This window comes from Siphateles boraxobius, unplaced genomic scaffold (assembly GCF_051911475.1).
Source record: "Siphateles boraxobius isolate OS27281-9 unplaced genomic scaffold, OSU_SipBor_1 66, whole genome shotgun sequence".
NCBI lineage: Eukaryota > Metazoa > Chordata > Actinopteri > Cypriniformes > Leuciscidae > Siphateles > Siphateles boraxobius.
This window is the reverse complement of record NW_027509193.1, coordinates 23,919,590-23,944,395: the sequence shown is the minus strand read 5'-3', so window position 1 is coordinate 23,944,395 and position 24,806 is coordinate 23,919,590. Positions and strand designations below refer to the sequence as shown.

At 38.7% G+C, this 24,806-nt stretch overlaps 2 protein-coding genes across 2 annotated transcripts; one reads left to right on the top strand and one right to left on the bottom strand.

Moving 5' to 3' along the window:
* Positions 1-211: 211 nt before the first annotated feature.
* wnt9b (wingless-type MMTV integration site family, member 9B) lies at positions 212-8,228 on the bottom strand. Its single transcript, XM_077213170.1, has 4 exons — positions 8,020-8,228; positions 6,693-6,946; positions 4,867-5,132; positions 212-3,126 (listed from the first exon to the last, which is right to left on the bottom strand). Exons 1-4 carry the CDS (start codon positions 8,103-8,105, stop codon positions 2,656-2,658), a joined length of 1,077 nt encoding a protein of 358 aa, XP_077069285.1. The 5' UTR covers positions 8,106-8,228; the 3' UTR covers positions 212-2,655.
* Positions 8,229-10,520: 2,292 nt separating this feature from the next.
* Positions 10,521-24,084, top strand: arf2a (ARF GTPase 2a). The gene is made up of 5 exons (XM_077213169.1): positions 10,521-10,688; positions 18,707-18,864; positions 21,123-21,233; positions 21,318-21,442; positions 21,926-24,084. The coding sequence occupies exons 2-5, from the start codon at positions 18,717-18,719 to the stop codon at positions 22,085-22,087; spliced, it is 546 nt and encodes a 181-aa protein (XP_077069284.1). The 5' UTR covers positions 10,521-10,688; positions 18,707-18,716; the 3' UTR covers positions 22,088-24,084.
* The last annotated feature ends 722 nt before the right edge of the window (positions 24,085-24,806 follow it).

The following is a 24,806-nucleotide window of genomic DNA, read 5'->3' as shown; positions in this document are numbered from 1 at the left end:
CCGGTTGAGAGTAGTGACAGGAAAATACTGCAGGTCAGGATCCATCAGCTCCATGATTAGCTGTGATTTAACTAGAGAGCAGGTGCTTGCGTGCAGAGCTCTGGACAGGTGTGCGACCACAAACACAGAAAGAGAAAGAGAGAAAGCAAGAGACAGAAAGGAAATCTGTGTTTTAAAATTTAAGTTGAAGAGATAAACCTGCTGACAAATGTCATACAAATGTATTCTTTTATTTGAATATGATAAATTTGTTCTTAAATAAGTAAATAGGTCACAATATAAAAACAGGAGTAAATGCATTTGTATTTCTGGATGAAGCTTTTAAAAGAAGCATTGTCTTAAATATATAGTAAGAAAAAAAATCTTAGTATTTCATTTCCCCCATAGACCAGGTGAGGTAGTAGAAAAAATCCCTGGCGTGAAATCACAAAGTGAAACAGTACACTGTTAACTGTGAAAGCTATGACAACACAAAGAAACACATAGACTCCAGGTTGACAGAGGTTTCATTATGGATGTCTATGCTATAAATGTTGTAATTTCAGCAATTGCAGCAGAGAAACACAGACATAAGAGACTCGCATGCACATACACTCAGAAGGGAACAATCTCATTTGGATTTTCACGGCCACCATTGGGGTTTCAGGTATTTGCATATGCTGACTCAGTGTGAAAACTCTCTTTCTTTAGTCTCTTTGATAGAAAATTGATCGATTACTGGTCAAAACTTCCATACAATATGCATATGAATTTCAAGTAGTCAAAGTGAAACCCTTTTACAGCAAATGTTTTACACATTACAAACGCTTCAGCCGAATGGCATGTCACTGAATGCTTGGACTTTCTTGCACTTGATTGATGTGGCCAATTTTACTGCAGTTTTCTCCCTTCCCAGAAAAACCATGCACACATGCACGCACACATACACACGTACATACAAGTAGGCACGTACAAGCTCACATTATCATACTTTCAATTCAGATTTCTATTGTTAAGTGAAGAAAAGCATATGATGTTTTAACAGAAAATATTTTTGAGTAATACTTTGCATCTGAAGGTTAAAATGTGCCTTTGTGCAGTGCACCAATACAACTGATTTTTAACATTTTCACTGTTATTTGGTCTCTTTCACAATATACTTTGCACTTTGTGTGAAAACATTTTTTGTATCTAAAAAAGGTTTTGTTGCTTACTAGGAATTAAAAAATTCTCTGTAACAAAGGCCTCTCTATTAGGAATCCAGCAAACTTTCGACTCAGGCACATCCTGGAAAAAAGCACTGTTATTTTCTCTGATTGGTAATGGGCTAATAAGGGACTGGAATGGACTTTATCAAAGGCTTCACACACATGAAAGGGCTTGCAGACTTTATAGGGCAGAGAGCTTTGCTTACTAGGGAAGGAGATGTTTTCCTTTGTTCTGGATGGGACATGCTCACTATCATTGATGATGCCCTTGATAGGATAGCAAAGACTACACACTCAGAAGCCCAGATGTTTGCACATACTGTATGCAGCTGTGGGGAGAGGTTATGTTTGGGTCATGCTGTAATGACACACATTGTTATGGTCGAATGCTTGTGTTTTTGACATACTTCTGCATAGAAAAGCTGGATATCATGCAGCAATGTGTAAAAATTAACATAAAAAAGTGTAATTGCATGAATGCAATGTAGTAAGTGTACTTGAAATTGGTACAGCAGTTGATCGGATGTCTTATTGCAATAAATACATTCCTATCTATACCAGATACAGCCATTTAATGGCCATTCAATATTTAAAACATAACATTTCTGATTATATAACTTGCTCTAACATTCATTAAAAGTCTATGAAAGCAGACTGTGTCCAAGTAAATTTCCAGTTTATCAACATAACCCCACCCCACCCATTTGTAATATAACTGTGAAGCCTGACAACACAACTACCATGACAGACACATATTACTTTCTTCCTCGCAAATAAAAGACTACAATAATATTCACAAATAAATGCATTCATAAGTGCTTCATACTTTCAGTATATTTTGAAGCCATATGTGGACTCTCAGAGCAATAGAGATATACAGTATAGACAGGTAGAGAGACAAGCAGTCAGAAATCTAAGTGAGTAGACCGCCATCTCACTTATTAGTTAGAGTATAACTAAATGTCGCAGATCACTAGTCCATTGACATAAGCGTGTGTGCAACACAGACTGTTCAAAAGGCAGCCTTCTCGGAGAGGTTGGTTTATCACTGCAGAAGAAAAGAGTAGACTGGTTCAATTCAAACCTACACTTCTTGCGAGATGCTGGGAAACATGGAATGTCCTATTTTGTAGAAGGACTGTTGTAGGACAGAGCTAAGCAGCTGTTTGTATACTCTTGTTCAGGTGCTGATAGGTCAGATTAAATGAAAATGTTCCTCCCGAACTTTAGTTAGGAACTCCATGTGGGAGCCCAGAAGCTCGTCCATTTAGCCATGTCATCTAACCCACTCTGAATCAGGTAAGACTGGCAGATCATCCTTCAAATTTCCCCTTAGCACAACCTGGGTCAAAACATCCAAACCCTTCCAAATCTCTCATTAGTTGACTAGTAGATGCATCCTCAACCTTCCTCACTTTCCGCTTCTTCCTCCCAGTCTCCTTCTTGCATGGTCTGTGGACATGGTCTGTCAATGTTTCTTGCAGGTGTAGACCTCCTCCTCTCTGAGGCAGGTTTGACACTCGACGTGACAGCACCAGCGGACCTGGCAGTGGCAGGAGAGGGTGGTGAGGTGGAGGGCCGTGTTGTAGCCTCGTCCACAGCACAGGCTGCTGCAGCTGGTGTCCTTGGAGCATGGTCTGCCAGCCGTCCCAGGCGAGTAGCGTGATGGCCTGCAGAAGCTGGGCGACTCCTCCAGAAATACCAGCTCAGTGGGCCGCGGACGGGGAACCGTATTGCTGTGGCGCCGAGGACTCGCCAGCTCCGTCTCCCCCGTGGCGGAGTTAGTGACGATGTGTACTCGAACGGCCGTGTCATAGCGGTACTTCAGCAGATGGCCTGTGTCTTGAAACGGGGAGAGCTGCTTCCAGCATGTCCTCACAGCACACGAACCGGAGACGCCATGACACTTACAAGTAGTCTTAAGTCCACTCTTCACCGCCTGAGAGGTAAAGAAAGACAGAGGTGGAGACATGAACATAGTATGCCAAATACAACACTACGGTCCTGTGAAAATAAGACGAAAGAGAGGATTGATAAATATGAGAAATGGGATGCTGAAAGTTGGCCCTACATTTTGATTGCCTAAGACAATTTCCCTGTGAATATTTGGAGGTAAAGAAGATTTTTTAAACAATTTATTCCTATAGAACTATTAACACTTCTGTGATTGTGGCTATTTATTTTGTACAATGATAAAACGTGTCATCCAATAAGATTCATCCAGAAAACATTGATTGATTGTTGTTGTTGTTGTTGCTTTATTAGACAAGATTAAAACATAATCTTTCTCTTTAATCCTTATCCAGTAACCAGAAAGACTGAGGATCACTTAGGGGGTCACATTAATATATTGGTATTGATTATCTCCCCAAAAGTGGTAAGGGAGATGATCATAGACTTTTCTAAAAGTGGTACCGCATGCTATCTTAAATTGTTTACAAGAAATTGAGTGAATGTTCAAGGACTTCATAGCCCTGAGCTAAAAATAAATAAATCAGGTTGACATGGTGTAGATGTAGATGATGGATGCAGAGGGAATGTCTGAGCTGGCCGTCTTTCAACTCTGACCTGCACCTCTTGAAGACCACCATCCCTGATCTATGCTCCTATCAACACATTTCCATTTTTGTTCTATTGGTCTCTCTCATTCTCTCTCTCTTTTAATATTTCAAATGTGTTGCATCTCTGAGTTTGAGAGCCAAATCATATTGTTTACTTGTTTACTGTTTATCTATTTCTTCTATTCAGGCTCCTCTCTTTATTTAACATAATGGGGTGGAGGCTGCAGAACAGATCAGTCTATCAAAAAGGGCCCTGGGGGAGATGGGGAGGTCAAATGGTCGATGGGGGTGTTCCACCCTACATAGGTATGAGCTCCCACCCCAGGGCTACCTGAGAAATACAGAGAAGGAGAAGTGAGGAAATGGAGAGAATCTGAAAGGGGAGGGGATAACAAGACCTCAGCCACCTTTGCTTGTTGTTGTTAACTGCCATCTGTGGCCTGAGGTGTCAATTGTGGGAAACAACAAAACCGGAGACTGATAAGATAAGATCCGAGTTTGTCCAGCCGTTCTTTTCTAACTCTTTCTGCGAACCTCGTAAACCCTCCCCCTTTTTTGTTCCCTCTGTCTTTCCCTGAGGCCACCAGTCTCCTGGTAACAGGACTGTTTTGAGGGATGTTATGAGGATTTATGAAAGTCTGGGAGAGCAGCGGCGATGGCGGCAGCAGTGAGACTGGTAGAGCAGGAGGCATACAGTAGGTGGAAAAAATGCTTGTATATTACAGAGGCCTCCTCTCTGTATAATCGCCCTCATTGGGAGACCTCTAATTTTGAAAAGGGCCCCCACAGCAAGCGCTGTCTTGCCTGGACCAGGGGAAGAAACACCTGGCTCTAGAGAGCTGGCCAATACCTGCTCACCTACCTGCCTCACCCCACTCGCTGAACTCTCCTTTGGGCTACAATGAACTAGGAGACTACAACCCGCCAGCCAAGAGAGAACAGGAAGGTATGAGAGAAATTAACCCTTACAGATGTTCTCTTACAAGCTTTGGTGGAGATTGAAAGGATCCCTTATTTCATAGAGCCATTAATATGAAAATACTCAATTGTTTTTCGCCCCATGCCAACACCAATTGGACCATGTACCATGACAATATTTTTAATTTTTTGCATCTTACCCGGATGCCGACATTAATGTTGTGAGAGTCTATCTGGGCACGCAGGTCCTTGCTGACTCGTTTTTGCCCCAAGAACTTCTTGAGAAACTTGGTGCTGTATTTCAGATTGTCCCCGCATACACCCCACTGCCAGGCCTCGCGGTGCTGCAGACCAGGAGAATCGTCGCAGGTGCAGCGCTCCATGCGTCCAGAACTGCATGCTTTGGCCAGCGCGTGAGACAAGGCTGCTGAGGACACCGCAAGCAGGAATGCTGTCTCTTTAAAACCTGATGAAATGATGCATTTATTAATGAGCACGGTGCAAAACTGCTTTAAATGAGTATTGTACTTAAAAAGTACAATACTTACTTATTTAACTTATTTAAAAAACTTACTTTTTAAATTAGGTACATTCAAAGGAGATGGCAATATTAGGAGCATAATAAAAGCTGTTTGATTTTACATGAAGTGGGTTGCATCATGGGGGTGACATGAGGAGCTTAGCTAAGAAAAGCTAAATACTAAACACTTTATTGGAATTATTTAATATAAACAAATTAATAAATCAATCATGTTTGATTGCAAATAATAACAATTTCTATGACAGCATTGATACTGACAACAAAAAAGTGGAAATTAGTAGCCTATACACCAAATGTCCATATAGTATGAGCATAATTGATATATCCACAACAAGGGCTATTGGATCTTTGTTTTTTGAAGAAAATTTCCAGGACTAGGTTCATTATTTAAAATCACTTAATCTAGTTTGAGCAATTTGAAAAGAAAAGTCCATCGTGCCGCTCTAATGGCGTTCCCTAACATAAAAATCATCCATCTTAACCTATATCTTTTCCCATTAAGTGTTAAGTGCAGCGTTGTGTCATGATCCTTCAACCATAATCCCCCTTGCAACATCCTCGTATTATTGTTCGTTTAGATCAGAGCTGAGACAAGGCGTGTATTTTAATCCAATTAATTATTATTTTGACTAGGTTTTCTGTCAGATTAAAGCGCGCGATCACGCCGCCCTTTTCCTCTGAGAACTGGGCGCTTTTCCGCGAGATAAAAATACTTCAACTGGCCCCGCGAGGCCTCACCGCACAGGGATTCCGCGCTTCCCAACTCCCTAATTACCAGCGAACTGACCTACGCATGGCTTTAACATTCACATCCTGCACATTACGCACATGTCCGTTTGGAAACAGGCCGTTTCTGCATCGTTGTTAATATTAAAACATTTCCTTTTCTGACATATAAGTTAGCACTGAGTAATTTAAGGACATTTAAAGACTACCAAACAACAAACTGTAAAATTGTGTTTTAAACTCACAATATTTGTCTGTTTTTTTTGTTGTGCCTTTACGAAAGCGCAAACGACTTTAACAATAAAAAGCAGTTACTGTGTGTTAGTTTTCCCTCCAGCAGTTAGGCCTACTTTTTCTTAACATATTTTAATTAGCCTAATTTATTATTTAGTTTTCTATCTATCTATCTATCTATCTATCTATCTATCTATCTATCTATCTATCTATCTATCTATCGTTTTTAATAGAATTTTAGTGGTCAAACAATTTGATTATTTTAAAAAAACCACCTGTGATGGGAAAATTATGAACTGGACAATTTCATAAATAACAACTTGTAATTGTATGACCTTGAACGAAAGGATAAAAATGTGACTCAAATAAAACAGACCTATATTAAAATATTTACATTTGCCCTCCGTTGAGATGGAAAAATGGAATGTTAATGACACTTAATACTATTTGTTTCATATTTCAAAAACATTATCTTTTAAAAATCACATATTCTGAATAAATTTAAAAACACCTGGCAAATCTTACCTCGTTTTAAAAGGCTTCCACGACCATCCATACTACAGTTCCAGCGCTCGTTGCGGAACTGATAGCGGCACTCGAGGAGGCTGAGGCGGACAGATTCCCTCAGAGTCTCCGCCAGCCCCGGTTCTCGTCGGCACAATCGCTTTTGCCGGCGCGTTAAAGTCATCTGCTCGCATTGCTTCAGGTGCGCTTTACCGTTCGGAGGCTCGTTGGCAAATGGACCAGGCAGTAAAACCAAGGGCTCGCGACCTGTAAGCCTAACAATAACACACACAATACAGTCACTAAAACTACAGTACAGTTGAAATATTAATTTACTTTTAAGGATGTTAATTTTGATTAGTTCACTCACTCACACACACACACACACACACACACACCGTCCATACAATTAGCCTTCAATAACTTTTAAAACATCAGATAGGCTACACTGTAAAATGTTTTAATCATCATGTTATAAAAAATCTTTGTTTTAAATTATTTTATTTTTTACTGTATTTGAAAACTAAAGGCAGCAAATCAACAAATTAGAATGCACTAGCGATGGCACGCGTGCTTTGAATATAGCCTATGTTTAAATACCTGATTTGAATAGTCGTGTTTGAATAGAGAACGCTCATAACTACACGTGCTGTTTCCCTGGTCAGTGAGCGCCCTTGGATTTTGGATACACTCCTGCGGCCCATAACAATCTTCAGTAAGCACTCTTAGTTAAAACCCACTGGAGAGAGTTTTTACGTGTTTATAGGATTCTTAATATAAACACCAGTGGGGCAACGTCCTGTGAGCGTAAGCCAGAAAGATCATAATGATCAGGTAGCGCGAGTGTCAGGACGCGGTGCCAAACCATCGGAAGACATCTGGATCCATACACTGCGCTGCTCTCTATGGCAATAATCAGCACGAACAACACACTATTTTGATATTTAAGACAAATCAATGTTTAAAAAACAAATAAATATATAAAACGAAATCTAATGGTGTTACTGGTGGCACTTTTTCGAGAGCAAGCCAAAAGTTTTCTTAGTTAAATAGTTAATTTTAGAACATTTTTAAATACCATATTCTTTAAATAATTATTTTAGTCTGTATGGTATGATTATTTGTAACAGACAGCCTGCAATTTAGGTTTAAAACATGTTTGTTAAACATAATAAAACAATAAGGCATGCGTAATTGCGCATGGGATAGATGTCCAACATCACCAAATATCTCCACCTGTTGACACCACTTCAAATGACTCTATTCCATGCAAAATATGTCAATAATGCACTCAGAGGCTATTTCCAAGACTTCAGAGAAGATGGAGGATATAAAAGGCTCTGCTGACCCGAAATAGGCTGCTGCGTGGGAGAGAAGGATGCAGAGGGCAATAAGTCGCAGCGGACAGGCAGTCCTTGGAAGCCCGGTGCACATGATGACGGGTCGACGCTGCTCTTCATTGCGCTATCTGTCCTTGTTGAAATCCCAGCTGTGCTGGACAGAGCAACTTCTTAAAGGGGCAGAAACTCATTTCAGACCTTGGGGAGGCGCGGTCCCGAGAGGGGTGAGGCATGAGCGCCGAACTTATTGGATCATCAGTCATTTACTCCGCCTATTGTGCCATGCAAGGAAACGACTCTTATTTCCGACAGATTGGCAGGTGCGCTTCCCTGCAGTGCTGAATGGATCACATTTAGGCTATACTTAGAGCTGATTCAGCCAACTTTTCCCCCTTCTGATTATGAAAGACATGGATGGACAATTAATTAATCATCCAAGACCAAAACAAATAGATTAGGTGAATAAACTAATAATGTGCCATTTCAATAATTATCAACACTTCTTCACGTATAGTTTGTCTGCTTTTGTAATCCAAATAAAAAGTAAATAGAGAGGAAATTAAGAAGTGAAGTGAATAGGAAAGAGACGTTTCCATTAGTCGTTTTGTTTTCTCTGATGAATACAACATTGAATAATTTAGACTTTTGTGTGTCATCATCACTTGTTATACTATTCTTTTAACACGGTTCAGCATAAGTCTTTTGAGTTCAGAATTGGAATAGTGAGTGTCTGTTTACTCTTGTTTAATTCCAACACCTTGTTTACAAACTGTGGCTCCATTCTCATTTCCTCAGCATCATTAACGCACTGACGACTTTGATGCTGTTGTCATCACCAAGCACAAGATTTAATGAGCTAATCATGGCTCATCTTTCATCTCAGTTCCTCTCGCCTCCATCAGTGACTGACCAACTGGGCTCCGCATTTCCCTTATGATGTCACCTTCTTTGTTTAAGACACCCACCTTTATGACATAGGTGTGTCAGGTGCACTTCCAGCTTGTGGTGACCAATCCAAACAATATGGAGGAGACATTCTCTGCCCCTAAAATATGTATAAAATACATTTGAGAATCATCTTTCTATCATTCATGTTGAATTCTTGAATAGGGATACATTTGTTCATTTCAGAATTGTTTGAGGTCTTTAAAAATATGATACAGTAGATAACACTTAAGTTGAAAGAATTTATGTGTATTTATTAAAATGGTTTTATCTTGTTGACAGTAAAACCATGCATACCACACTGCCACTGATATTAATGTTGTTAGATTATATCTTATATTTCAGGCAGTTAGTCCTTGATAATTTTATTCTTCACACCTCCCAAAACAAAGAAGTAAACTTTTAGGACTTACTATATGTTTCTAAAATGAAATCCATTTATGTATTTTACATTTTAGGGATTTTTCAGGTCTGAATTCGAAAAGTCCTTGTTTGGTCATGTTTCTTGTCACTATTGGTAGCCTACAAATAAAAAAATAAAAAACCTTGTTAAGCTTAAAATTTTAAATGAATAGAATTAGTTTAATTAACTTAAGGGCAGACTCTCCTCCAGCTTTTATTTTAGCACTCAGTACTTTCAAATCATTAATGACCTTTTACCTTGTCCCACAATTACTTTTTTATGTGCTATCCAAGTACAAGTTCAAATAATAATGATAAAAAAATATTAACAACAAAAAGTAGCTAAAGATATTCAATGAATTGCCAGTAGTTTTAGCGTTGTGCTTCGGTGGATGGGCAATTGTTTGGTTTGTCTTATCTGCAGCACCCTCTGCTGACTGGAACATACTCTGTCTATCTGCAGAATTATGTAGTAGGCCTACAGCTCAGTTGATCAATGAGAATGTATTACACCATCTGGTGGACTATTGATTTTTTGATTTAAGGCTATTCATATTCATGACAAGTAGGTCATGATTTAGGAAAAAATGCACAAGATATAATAAGATAATATAATAAGCTAATTTAGGACAAAATGCCTAATAAAAAAGTAATGAAAATTATTTTTTTAAAGATAGTATGTTTAGGCCTACAGTTTTTTTTTGTTTCAAGTATGGATTTATTTTTATAATTTAAAAAAAATAATTTAAAGTATTTGCATTTGTTACGTTGTTTTATTGAGTGCAACAAGATATTACAAATGGTAAAAAAGATAAATCATACTATATTTATTGGCACCTGACACGTTGTAGTATCTTTGCCGCTAGAGGGTAACGTTAACCTCATACATGTTAATGGTGTTAGACGATGCAATCATCGAAACAGCTAATCTGTCATACTATAAAGTCCTCCTCCAACAGAACCTTCAGTCAATTTTATCCTTTTACTTCTTATTTACTCAACTCGCTGGTTAGCGCGGTTCTAAAAAAAAGAGGTTTTCATTAGAAGCATAAATTTGTTAAACATATTCAGGTCGACTCATCTTTCATTTTGCATGGGAAGAGGCGGCCTGTACACGCGTCCCTATGCACTCACGCCCACCATACAGTCATTGGACGACGACAGTAAAGGGGTGGGGTTTCGTATACACTTTAGACAATGTGATTGGACAGTACTTACGCGAGGGCGGAAAACATGACGCCACCGTCCTCAGAGTAGAGAAAGACGCCATTTTGTTTTTAGCGGTGAGGAGGAGAACCGGAAAAAAATTGTAGCGAAACTGCACCAAAAGGTAAATACTGCGAAACGACACATTTTGCTTTGTCATTCTGACCTAAGTTGTACCGGGATCTTTTAATTTACCTGTCGTTCACATGTAGCTAACAGTAAACGGGTATTCGGTTATGATTGGTTATCTCAGTCAGGGAGGCTAACAAGCTAACTAACGGATGTTTGCTTAGCTGATGTGGAACTGCATAACCAGTTCGCCCCTACTTATCCGAATATACAGACATTTTCAGCGGTCATTTTTCTGTTTAAACGCGTTTTACCCTCTACACAAATTATATAGATGCTCAGGCCTGACCAGAGTAAAATAAGGAGTGATGTAAACAGTCGAGTGATGTAGTTACCTCGCCCTTAGCACATAAGTTATAGCAGACGACAAGGCGTCACTCGCGACACAAGCTGAACGCTCCCCGATAAAGAACGGCTCCTGCGCTAACAGTCTAACGTTACACTGGTTATTATTTAGGCGATCTAGTTTTACTCTTAATTCGATTGAGGAAATAAACAGACTGTTACGTTAGATCACAGTGACTCCGAGTCATTTACAGTCACTGTGCGTCATCTGTGAATAATTGCTAGGCCGCGTTTCTAATGTTGGTGAATGAAACAGCAGACGTTGTCTTTCGCTTTATTTCGGGTGTTTTGGGTAACGTTAGTTCACCAGAAGTGATGCATGTAAAATCGTTGGCAACATGCTCTATGTAGGTCGAAGGTGGGTTGCAATTTGAAAAGTGCGAACAGTAGTGATACCGTCATTGGCATTAGAGAACGGTAATTGGCATTTGTAATAACGCTAAACGGTGATCTGATGACGTATTTCATTTGTCTAGCAGGTGTCAAACACCCGGAGTGACCACAGTGATGTATGAATGGATGGATTCAATCAGAGAAAGTGTAATCTTAGTTCGCTTTCAGTGATGATTCATTTTAACCCCCTTCAGTTCCTGGTCAGATGGTAGAACTAGATATGTTGTCGGATGATTGCCGTTTTTCTAAGTGTGGTTGTAGTGCTGCTGTTGAGTTGTAAGGTGTTTTGTAAGCAAGCACAGCCTCGCAGTCACCCAGATCATAAATGACTGGCGTGTTGATTTCTAGTTAGGAAGCAATTCTCGCTATAATTGGCTGTGTCTGTCGCAACATTGTAACTGTGGATGGGATCGTATGTTGTCATGTGATTTTTCTCTAGCCTCTGTTACGCTCTCACTTCCTAGTATGCCTGATAAATGGATTGTCTTAACCATTACGGTCTTTGATCTTTGTGCACGTTTGATCATAATTTTAATTTCATATAGGGGAAGTATCCTACATGTACCGTTTAATCTCAGTTGATCAAAGCTGTGAATGTTTTATTTAGAATAAAACATTATATATATATATGTATATGTATATATATATATATATGTATATATATGTATAATTTTAATAATAATAATTCTATTATATATATATATATATATATATAATATAATTATTATTACTATTATTTTTCTTTCAAATGTCAGGAATGATGTTTGCTGCTACTCTGCTGGAAAAATAAAGAGCAACATAACATTAAAGCAACACACTCACTGTACACTACCGTTCAAAAGTTTGCGATCAGCTAATTTTTAGATTTGGAGAAATCAATGCTTTTATTCAGCAAGGATGCATTAATTTGATCAACATTGAAAGTAAACTATTACTGTGTTGCTGCACACGGGGACAAAGTGAATAACAGTGGGGAAAAAAGAACAAGCTTTCACTTAACAGAACAGACATCTTGAAATGTTAAGACAGTCATTGAATGCCGTTACTGGAATCAACATAATTTATAAACTGATATAGACTTTGTAAACTGATGATTGAGGTATTCTTTTTAGGGCTGGTTTCACAGTCAATGTTTAGATTAAGCCAGGATTAGTTCACTCAAAAATAAAAATTACCAAATGATTTACTCACCCTCAAGGCATCCTAGGTCTATGACATTCTTCTTTCAGACTAGGGCTGGGCGATATGACAATATTATCATATATCGACGATGTCTCGCAAGTATCGCGATGCCGATTATAACAGTCTGTTTCCAGACGATAATTGTCAATATAAAAAAATGAAATTTCTCACATAGCCCTATAGTTATACACATATTTATTCATATGCAATAACATGAATGAAACATTTTTTTTATAGGCTAGTTAATAGGATTAGGAATAGAAAATCAATTCTTCTTGATAATATTCTTTAAGCGCAAGACGCGAGAGGACACATCTGCATGCGCACTGTTTTCAGTGCTGCACACTCACAAAGCGCACAAAGAGCAGCATCTCACTGACACATACACAATTATGTCTCAAAATGATCCTAGTTAATTTATATCATCAAATAAACCTGAATAAACATCAGAAGAATTGTTGATTCAACCACAGAAAGACGTCAGTTCACACCTTTTTTCAAGTTCAAATATCCCAATAAACAGTCGGTTTAGTCTTAAACGGTTGAGAAAGAAAAGCAGTAGGCCTATGTCTATTGAGTCAGTGCATTGACAGCCTATACTCGCTGCCACCATTAATGTTGATCAAAGAACAAAAGAAAAAGAAAATCACTCACTGAACTTTTGTAACTTTAATTAGCTTAATATTTTATTTGTCTGTTGTTCGGTGCTGACTGCTCCAACGGCAACATGAGTCTGTGTATGCGACCTTGAGATGCGTTCCCTGTCAAACATCATATAGCCTATCCTTACTTTTTTCTGGTTTTCTTGATCTTTATATGATTTTTCTTTTTATTCGTATGCTATACGTTTTTATGTGCAGACGACAAAAATGAAACTTTCCTGTTAATTCACAACAGCAGAGATATATCCAATTAAAAAAAATATATATATATATATAATAAAGTAGCCTAGACCTATTTTATTTTGGTTTGCAGGCTAATAAAAGTTCATCAGAAAAACAAATGGTAAGTAATTTGACCTGTTTCTGAATATTAATTTAAATGTTGCACATAATAGGCCTAATCAAAAAGCACAAACATGACCATTGTAATTAAAATTAAAATTTTGTTGTGTTGCAAACGGACAAAGAAATTGTGTTGCGTTGAATATCTCATGCACGCTTTCGGAGTTACTGTGTTAAGTTTTACTATTTTGGCGTAAGTCGACTTATGCCAGACTGGCCGCCTGCTGGAAGCTAGTTATTTTAGTCGATAAAGTTTGTCGCTTTTCCACCGCCTGGTACGGTACGGTACGGTTCGCTTTAAATGGTACCACCTCTGTTGAGGTTCCAAGCGTACCGTACCGATGCTAAAATGTGACGTGAAAACACTGCAGATCACTGATTGGTCAGACAGAATCGTCACTACCAGCGTCATTGTAGTTGCGAGACATCAAACCCGCTGGATTTAAATAGCCAGTAACATCCACCGCTGTAGTACCTGTTTTAAAACTACTTTCTTGAAGAAAAAAAACTTCCAAAAAAGAAATGGCTGAATCGTGGTCAGTGGACGAAGTGCAGACTTTCCTTTCGTTGGTTGCCGAGGAGCGGATAAACTATAACGATCAGTCATAATCCCACCCACTTTGAAGCGGTACTAACTGCAGTGGAAAAGCAACCGAGCTAAAGCGAGCGGTGCCGCGCCGAGTCGTACCACACAGTGGAAAAGCGAAGCGAGCCGAACCGTACTGAGCCGTACCGAGCCGTACCATGCAGTGGAAAAGCGCCATTTGATGGACTTCAAAATATAAATGGCCATTCACTCCCATTATAAAGCTTTGGAAGAGCCAGGACATTTTTTTATATAACTCAGATTGTATTCGTCTGAAAGAAGAATGTCATATACACCTAGGATGGCTTGAGGGTGAGTAAATCATGGGCTAATTAAAATTTTTGGGTGAACTATCCCTGTTAGTAGCTTTTATAAACATGCCTTGGAAAAAAAAACATTACTGCTGTGTATCTTGAAACAAAACAATTGCACTGACATTTTTTAAGAAATATCAGTGCAAGTTGCTTTTAGTTATAACACCTCAAACATTCATTTTAGACTGGGACTAGCTTAAAGTACTAGCTCACTTCAAAATTAAAATTCTTCTGTCAGCATTTACTCACCCTCAAGGTTTTTCAAACCTGTTTGAGTTCGTTTCTTCTGCTGAACATAAAATATATTTTGAAGAATGTTGGTAATATTCTTTAAAATATCTTTTATGTTCAGCAGAAGAAACGAACACAAACAGGTTTGTAACAACTTTAGGGTGAGTAAATGCTGACAGAAGAATTCTCACTTTGAAGTGAGCTAGTACTTTAAGCCTTGTCTGTGAAACCAGAGGTCAGTATAATATTTGTAATGTAGTTCTATTTACACTAGACAGAGATTAGTGTGCAGTTATGATTACTACAACAAAATTAGCAAGAGCTTCTCGTTTTACCTTTTCTATTCAATAATTCAACTTCTTTGGTTCCTTGAATAATTGATGTTGCTTAATTTGTGGCTGACGTACCCTATGGCAGATTTAAAAAATGGTTCTATTTGAATTTACATCTTTGTTTTTTCTCCTCCATTATTTTCACAAACCGTACTTGCCTGTTCTTTCTTTATCTGAAACGCATACACTGACCATAATGCAACCCATCTGACTGATCAGTGAGTCAACCTGTGGAAATATGTGTAAGTCACAGAATGAGTCAGTTTTTTGTAGCACTTCCTTGTATTTGCAAGGACGTCTTCCAGTGATGTGGCCCCTTCTGGAGCACTTTTTTTTTTTTACAAAAAGGCTGTTTTTCAAATAGTTTGAGGATTATGTAGTAGGTTTGTTCTTCTAAAGACCCACCTCTGTTCTTTTTACCCAAAGGACACTGCTCTTGCATCTTAGTGGGTGTGTTCTCACACCAATTCCTGGCACCTAACTTTTGAGACATTTAGACCCGTTAGACAGACAGAGTACATTCCTTCAGATCTTTAATTACTTGTGAACAAACTTGCTTTTATGATTTCGGCTACTGTAGTCTTTTAGATTATTTTTGCAAACATTTTGTAAAGGGAAGGGTATCACTAACTACCTCACAATACCGTACACATCCTGATACGTTATGGTTTAAAATGTTGCAGTGTATCATGGAATTATAATTGGATCATGAGTAAAATACATGCAATACATTCACCATGTCAATGAGAGTGAATCTGTCGTATCAGTTTTTGTCTCTCCCATACATTTGTTTAAAACAAACTATAGCCGCTTTTCCGCTGCCGGGCCAAACTGTTTTCTTTGTTTAAAGGGTAAGTTCGGCGTTTTACATGTAAAGCACTGTTTTAAGATTGTTTCTGATGAAATTGAACGGTTAAGAATAAAATTTGGACACATGCTGCTGTCCCGAGAATTTTAGGTTTCTGTGTTAGCACCCGCTGCAAAAGATGCTTTCCAACAGGTGTTTTACCATTCGTTGTAAAACTGTGGACCTATTTTTCCAACGCCTCACAACCGGACATTCTTCCTAAAACTACAATAAAACCTGTTGGAAAGCATCTTTTGCAGCGATTTTTGCGTGAGCACATCAGTGAACACCCCAGACCACCGGTGAGTTTCACGTCTTTGTAAACTAAAGTTTAATGCGTTTATATGAATGATTGTTCCAGTGCCCCGATGAAACCATTGTGTAGGTGGGGGGGTGCTAACACAAAAACCTAAAATTCTCGGGGCAGCAGCATGTGTCCAAATTGTAATCTTAACCGTTCGATTTCATCAGAAACGCTCTTAAAACAGGGCTTTTTACTTGTAAAACACCGAACTTACCCTTTAATCGGTCCATTCTTTACCGATCTGGCCCAGCTGGATATGGTTTCATTTTCCACTGTGGGACTGATAATGCAGCTCTTTGGAATGGAATACAAATGCGGCAGTCGTTGACTTGGTAACGCAAGATTTTACAGGCCGCAGGTTTGTTGAAAAATTCAACATGTAAAACAGACAGTTCCGCTAATCTATGTTTCTGTCGTTGGATACACTCCACATAGGGATGCAGCGAATTACAGATTTCACGATTAACCGCAATTAAAAACAGACAACCAAATTTAGCTGCAGTGTGTACGTGGCCATGGTTACCCTTTGGAAGATTTTCATTCGTATACATTTCAAACACTACAGGTTTTAAAGCAGATTATTATGATTGGCTGTTTATAATTTCGGAGAGTTTTCAAACATGTCCTATATTGTTTAGACACGAGATAGGAGAGATGTATTGACTGTCTTTTGTCTGTATAGGGATGTAGTGGCCTCATTGTCTAAACTGTGTAGTAGTTTATGTCTTACGCTACAGTTGGGACTAGAGTGTAACTCAATCGATGGGGACCTCTCTCTCTCTCTCTCTCTCTCTCTCTCTCTCTCTCTCTCTCTCTCTCTCTCTCTCTCTCTCTCTCTCTCTCTCTCTCTCTCTCTCTCTCTCTCTCTCTCTCTCTCTCTGCTATTAACCTATTCTGATTAATTCAGAGGGCAGGTGACTCCTCTTACAGGTTTGTCAGGTGTCTGGTTACCTCCTGTACTCTTCTTTCCACTGGTGGAATCTTGCATTCACCTCATCACTGAGCCTTTTGTTTCTCTGTGACTATCCTCCCTCCTTTCTCTTCACATGTGAATCAGCCTTGAACTATACTTGTTTACCCAGAGTCAGATCTGGTTCAAGCATAACCTGCATTCATGGCACATTCAACACTTAATCAGCTCCTGTGTAAATAATTGTGGGTTGTGTCGTTTGAGTCTTTACTTTCTTTCAAATAACTTGAAAAATGTGTAATTATTTATCAGCAGTGCTGAGCATGTTACTTTAAAAAAGTAATTTAGTTATAGTTACTAGTTACTTATCACAAATATTAGCCTAACTGAGTTCATAAAAAGTAACATTATCATGCTACATCATTAAATAGTAACTATTGCGTTACTTTAAAAAAAGAAAAGAAGTTAAAATATGTCAAATAACTTGGATGCCTCCAATATTAAATGTTAAATTAATGAAATGGACCCTAAATAGAATAAATTATGATAAAACATTGTATCTATCTAGGCTACACTATTTTTTGTGTTATGGGACAATGTTAGAGAGACCTATTAAATTCAATATATTATTTAAAATATTATCATTACTATAGTGGAACAATAACACACAATAGATGTAAATTTTAATATTTGTTGGCCAGTTGTGGTCCGTGCAATAAATAAGTCTAAAAATAAATAATGCTTAAGAAATGTACCAAAAACTTCACCACTGGTAGACATACTGTAGCCTACTTGAAGTATTTTCTTCCTCACAAAAGTAAACAGTTTAACAAGATGTGCTTTCAATATAATACTGAACAGAGTTCCCAAAATAAATAATAATAATAATAAAATATGATATTTTGGGGTTTTATTTTATAACCTAAAAGAGAACGTTCCCTGTTATTTTTAGGTTTTATTTTTATAACCATGTAAACTTATTAAAACGTTGCAGATGATACCAATAGGCTACAGAGATTATTCCAATGCAGAAATGTGTAATTTATTTATAAACAAACTATATAATGCTCGGACACCCTCGGCCTCTCTCGCGCACTGTCGAGCGCTGTCGAGGCGTTCGCTTCGCTTTTGTCCAGTCCGGCGCCTCATACTTTGCAGGTATGGAAAGAGAGAGCCTATGGTTGAGAGAGAGCCTACTCGGATGAAAACCGCTTCAGTGAGCTCAATTATAGTAACGCCACATTTTATTGTCAGTAACGGTAGCGGCGTTGTAACGGGGGAATAAGTAATTTGCTTGATTACTCGTTACTGAAAAAAATAATGCCGTTTATTTATAACGCTGTTATTCCCATCACGGTTTATCAGATGCCTGTATCTGAAACTTACAGCAGAGTGACTTGGTTAAGTGCTTTGCTTGAGTATCACCCCTTTGAAGGGTTTAAGCCTCTTTTTAAATATTTTTATTTTATTTCCACCTCTGATCTTTACCACTGTCACACCATCCTCAATTATATGTTTTTGCTTGCTCTATAACCCTTATCTACCCTCTCTATTGTTTCCTGAAGATCCGCCACCATGGGGAACATGTTTGCAGGCCTCTTTAAGAATCTCTTTGGGAAGAAAGAGATGAGAATTCTGATGGTGGGTTTGGATGCTGCTGGAAAGACCACCATCCTGTACAAACTGAAACTGGGAGAAATAGTCACCACCATCCCCACTATCGGTTTGTGACTTTTTCACATTTACTATTCATTCTTTTTCAGTCATATTTCAGATGACATTTCAGATTAATGGGTGTTTCACACTTCAAGCTTGAGCAGCGCGTCAGCGTAACTACGTCGTCAATGCAGCTGCGCAAGAGGATTCACACTGGAAGCTTTTGTACAGCAGCGGCTCCAAGGCTACATATAAGAGAGCATTTATTTTCAAAGACAACTATAAATTTGTTTTTAGAAGTTGGTCATTTATCAACTTAATGGTCTTGAAAGTTTAAGATGGGGAGGTATACAACATTCGCATGGAAATGGTTAACAACAAACACAACCAAGAAAACGGCTCCGATCTTGTCGTTTCTGTCATACTTCGATATGTTTACAAGACAGCAAACGCACACTCAGGTTTGGTTTGGGTAGTGCTAGCCTATATACCTGTCTGTATTACATAAACTAAAAGAAAGTTTATATATCATATTTTCTGGCCAGTTTAATTTATTTTTTTATTATAATACACCATACGTTCACCCAAACTGAATAATTAAAAAAACAAGTTTAAATGAGTAAATCATTTATAAAACACTCATACGACTCTCCTTCTCCCGGTGTAAAAGCACTCATTGATTAACATGCACATCGAAAAAAATACACACCGCTCACGCTTGTGGTGTGAAACAGCGAAATATGCTAGTTTTGCAACATGTATACGGCTCATGAATGCAGCCCTTATTTTCAGTGGATTTGGTTCTATAAATATTCCATTGGCATTAGAGATGCACCGATTTCAATTTTCTCGGCCAATTTTCTGCCGATACCGATTTTAGCCGATTCCGATTTAATTTTTTCTAACCACTTTACAGTACACACAAATATTTATTTTCTATGTTTTCTTTAATAGAACATTTTACATTTTGCATAGAAAATAGAACTATATACTCCTGGTGTGGGACATCTTAAGTGCAGTGTTATGGAAGAACTGTTTCCTTCTTTTCACATCCAATATCCAACTAATTTTTTTTATATATATATATTTAGCAAACTAAACATCTGTATGAAAACCGGTAATGGCAATAAGAAAATATATAAATAACAAATAAAAATAAAATAAATATAGCCTTGCAGTATAAAGATATTTTTAAAAACACACACACAGCCCTATTGCAATAACTTGTACATCAATGGCAAGTTTTTCTTCGCAAACAGAAGCATTTCTACTTTGTCACCAGATCCGTTTCTTCTCTCTCTGCCACATGTCCAGCCAGACTAAACAAGTGCTCACAGTCAACGCTTGTACATGGTGCAGAGAGGTAAGCTCGAGGATTGGGAAATAATAAAAACCGGTTTAAATGGGTACATTTTCTATAAATATTTTTGAGTCTTCATTTTCTTTTCTGACATGGCCTACTCCAGTTCTTGTTAAAACACACCAGACATGCAAATTCTGCCCATTTTGGGCACTTTTTGTGGAAAATCATATTTATTTTTTCCATCAAAAGTGTGCTTCACTTTAATTGAACGTGAGCAGCGCGGCAAAAAACTCTGCGCTGAAACTGTTCGCCGTTGAAACTTCACTGTTGATCACACGCTGCTCCTGCTTGACGCTCACGCATAGCTCCTGCTCCTGTGAATGCACTCATTGATTAAAAATATGCACGGCGAAAGAAAGAAAAAACGCGCTGCTCACGCTTGCGGTGTGAAATGGCCGTAATTCACGAGGTTCCCTACATGTGCGTTCCGTGTGCACCTGGGATACTGATGTTGCGCGATGTTAATCATGCGGCGCCCAAATGCATTTGACCGGCATAAAAACGTAATACGTCAGACTGACCGGCCGGTCGCTGGTCATGGCCAATCACGTGAAAATCGGCCAATTCTGATCACCAGATGATCAATCGGTGCATCTCTAATTGGCATTTAAAAAATGATCAATGAATAGTTGTAAGCCATCAATCAAACCAACCAGATGTGAGATCAATCAATTCAGACATTAGAGACTTTAATTTGCAGAAATTAAAGTTTTCCTGCATTTAGGAAAAAACCTCTTTATTCTACTTTTATCCGTCTCCCCTCTTATTCCATCATGGTGTGTCTAGTCTTATCCCTCTTTCTCTGGTCTCTGGCAAAAAGTTTTTACCCTCTTGCTATAGTGTTATTAGAGCAGGGCCTCAATGTCAGACGGGACCAGTTCATGCCTTTTCACCCTCATTCCTCCTGCCCCTGTTTCTTTGTGCCAATGTTTATTTAACTTGCCTCCTTTCACTTTGTGCAGGTTTTAATGTTGAGACAGTAGAGTATAAGAACATCAGCTTTACGGTGTGGGATGTGGGCGGTCAGGATAAGATCCGGCCGCTTTGGAGGCACTATTTCCAGAACACACAAGGTCCGTGTCTATGCATACACACAGAGTACCAGGTATCAAGCTACTCTTAAGCACATACTCAGTCTCCCATTGTCTCTTTCACAGGCCTGATATTTGTTGTGGACAGTAACGATAGGGAGCGAGTGAACGAGGCAAGAGAGGAGTTGACGAGGATGCTGGCGGAGGACGAGTTGAGGGATGCCGTGCTGCTCGTCTTTGCCAACAAACAGGTAAGAGAGAGGAGGAGCATCAGCAGCTCCAGTATTTATTGGGTTTGTTTTCAGTCTTCAGCTATGACTGACATCATGTATGACTGTGTCTTTGATTGGTCTGGGTATCGATACAGTTTTCCTGATTTTATTCTGATTCACAAGCTATTCATCCAGTTCTGATTTTAAATGTTTCAGACTAAGTTGGGTATATTTCACTTTTATCGATTTTGCTGACATACACTACTGTTCGAAAGTCTTTTTATTCAGCAAGGATGCATTCAATTCATCAAGTGACTATGAATACATTCTTACAAAGGATTTTACTTTCAAATAAATGCTGTTATGCTGTTACAAAAGTATTAAGCTGCACAAGTGACGGTCAGCATTGTACAAACACATTTTCGATCTTGACTTTTATGAATCAATATCATTCAAATCAAAAATCTGTTTTTACAAAGCTCCGTAACTGACTGCATCATTCTCACCGTCTGTTTCCTACAGGACCTGCCCAATGCGATGAACGCAGCCGAGATCACAGATAAGCTGGGCCTTCATTCCCTGCGTCATCGTAACTGGTACATTCAGGCCACCTGCGCCACAAGCGGGGATGGCCTGTACGAAGGGCTCGACTGGCTCTCCAACCAGCTCAAAAACGCTAAATGATCCATTCCACCCTCTCCTCTTCTGTCAGCGCTGTGTGTATGAGTGTGTAAAGGGTGACAGCACTAGTTTCAGTCTCGCCCAGTTTATTCATATCTTTCTCTTGTCCAGTCTTGTATACATCAGAGACTTAGCCCAGTGCTGTCTAAAATACACTTGCAAGTGTGTGTGTGTGTGTGTGTGTGTGTGTGTGTGTGAGTGAACTGAGGGTGGGAGTAGCCTTGCTGTGCCTTTCAAAATAGACACTCAGCGTACAGCACGGTTCTCTCTTTCTCTCTTTTCTCCCTCCTCTCCCCGTGGTTTTCTGCACGCAAAGAATGACCCAGGATGTTAAATATTTCTGTTACCTAATACACTGAAACCAGACTATAGGCCTGATTTTTCCCTTTCCCAATGTTTAAAGCAATCACGCATGACTAAAATGTTACAAGGTGTGAGTTGCCATCCTTTGACCCCACATTTGATAAAACTCATTGTAACCTGCATCAGGTTGGGAAAAAAGAAGGAAAAAAATCAGACAATAAAGTGACATTTGTTTTTCATCCATTCTTCTTCGCGTTATTTGAAAATCATGCTAATGCTTTCAGGTACGTCACATGACACTCTCCATGTGAACACCAGCTCGCTTTCCTCAGTCAAGCGCATTCAAGCACAAGCCTGTGAAATCTTTTGTTTTACACAAAGTCAGCTTGTAAAACGTCTTAAACTATTGCCTGTGGGGAACAAATCATGTGACCCTGTGTGTCTGCTTTCTTGGGTCTTGTTGTAGTATGATCATCCAGTCAGATCCCAGGCACTAACTAACAGTCCTACATGTGTTTTGATTGGCATGTAAGAGGCGACTGCCGAAGTGATGAGTGTTTGTGGGAGTATGGAGGGAGTGAGCGCCTTCTGCTGGTGCAGTAAGGCCTTTTGCGAGCTGCTCCCACTCCAGTGATTCTTCTTTTAGCTCTTTTTCTTTATTTTTATTGTTGTGATGATTATTTTTGTTGTTATTACGGTCTCTTTCAAGGTGTCCTGCATCATGTGTACAGTCAGAATCACATGAGTGTTCTGGTGAGGCCACTAAGGGCTTTTTGGGATGCATTCGGTTTCCTTATTGTAATCTGAAAATGAGATCCCTGATATATTGATTAACATCCAATCAAGTCTGCAGCTGATCCAGTGTTGCCAACAAGATCCAGTGGTTGTCTCTATGGTATGTTCTCTTTGTATGAGAGAAATACAGAACAGCTGCAGGTCAAAATGCAAACTCCTCCAGCCTGCTATAGTCCTCCCTTTTCCATATTTCACATTTCTTTTTTCCTTCATTTCTCTTCATCTGTCGATGGCTGCTCTACCTGATGCACCGGTCCATTTTTAAACATGTCACTGATAGAAACAAGCACCAGCAGAGAGATGTTCACTTTGAGAACGTGTACACACAGCCTAATAATCCAAAACTGACAAACGCTTTGCTTCCCTTCATATTCCAAAGGCAACTGCAGTGCTGAATACAGCATTGAGCATTCGGCTGTAAAGATCCCAGTGGTCCGACCCCTGTGCTGACCTCTCACAAGGGAAAAGCTGACGTTTCACCTTGTGTGAAACTTGATGGCAACATGAATGCATTTTCTTAATTTTTTTTCTTTCCCCTTTGTCTGTCACCAAAAATTCATGTTTCATAACTCTAATAATGTTTTTCTTGGCCTTTTAGTTATGATACAGATCTAACTGTAGTAGATAGATTTATTTGAATAAGCATCATCAATGACAAGTAATTAAAGTGTATGGACTTGAGTATGAAAATGTATTTAGCTTTCGGATTTCATTTAGCTATCCTATGTTGAGATGTGAAGCTTTAATTTCAAAAAAATCTGTAAAATAATAGGAGGAAGGAATGTGTGCAGATGTTTTTTTTCTTTCACTGAAATGGTTTTTGTTTTTAGCTTCTTTTTTTTTTTTTAACCCATCTTGTAACATCTGATAAATGCACTATAATAAAGAGATCTCTATTACAATTGTTTTTGTTGTGCCTTTATTTTAGAACTTTTGTTAAATATTCAGATATTTGCATGGTTGCTGTTGTTGGAGCACTTTACTCTAGTTAATCATAAGGTGGTGCTGTGGAACTGATGCTGACAGGACAAGATATAGCTCGATTCATGTTGATAGTGATTTAGTGACTATAATCTATGGTCTGAGACGATGGGTTAAGCTCCAGCATTCCAGAGACCTTACAAAGGACCAGCAGTTTGGAAGTATGAATTAAAGGGATTAAAAAATATGAAAAACTGCCATTTGTTGCAGTCCACTATGAAACTGGCAGCCAAGAACTGAATGAAGAGAAACGATGTCAATAGAATAACGTTTCAGTTGCACAGACCTAACAGCCATCTGCTTCAAAGACTGGGCCACAATTGCAGCAGATTATGTAGGGAAGCCCACAGCATGGCTGCAAGCAGAGAGCCTGGAGAAAATAAAATTAAAAAAGCTTGAATAGTAGTAATACTCACGCTAAATGAAGGCCATTTAACTGTGATAAGTGTGGAGGGGGAATGTTATGTGGCATTGAGAAATTCTAATTTTTGCTCGCAGCAAATGGAACAGTGCAGCATGACAATAGCCCTAGCCATCCATATATCCTTTGAGAAAAGTCCTTCATTAATTCAAAGGGAAAAAGCCAGATGAAACATGCATATAAACTTAAGCTTTGATGGAAGGATCTAATGCTGTGGAAACA

Coding starts and splice junctions, on each gene's coding strand:
- wnt9b (XM_077213170.1), bottom strand. CDS start 8,105: ATGTGCACCGGGCTTCCAAGGACTGCCTGTCCGCTGCGACTTATTGCC. Junction 6,947..8,019: donor CACGCAGCAGCCTATTTCGG/GTCAGCAGAGCC, acceptor TGTTATTGTTAG/GCTTACAGGTCGCGAGCCCT. Junction 3,127..4,866: donor ACATTAATGTCGGCATCCGG/GTAAGATGCAAA, acceptor TTTACCTCTCAG/GCGGTGAAGAGTGGACTTAA.
- arf2a (XM_077213169.1), top strand. CDS start 18,717: ATGGGGAACATGTTTGCAGGCCTCTTTAAGAATCTCTTTGGGAAGAAA. Junction 21,234..21,317: donor CTATTTCCAGAACACACAAG/GTCCGTGTCTAT, acceptor TCTCTTTCACAG/GCCTGATATTTGTTGTGGAC. Junction 21,443..21,925: donor TCGTCTTTGCCAACAAACAG/GTAAGAGAGAGG, acceptor TGTTTCCTACAG/GACCTGCCCAATGCGATGAA.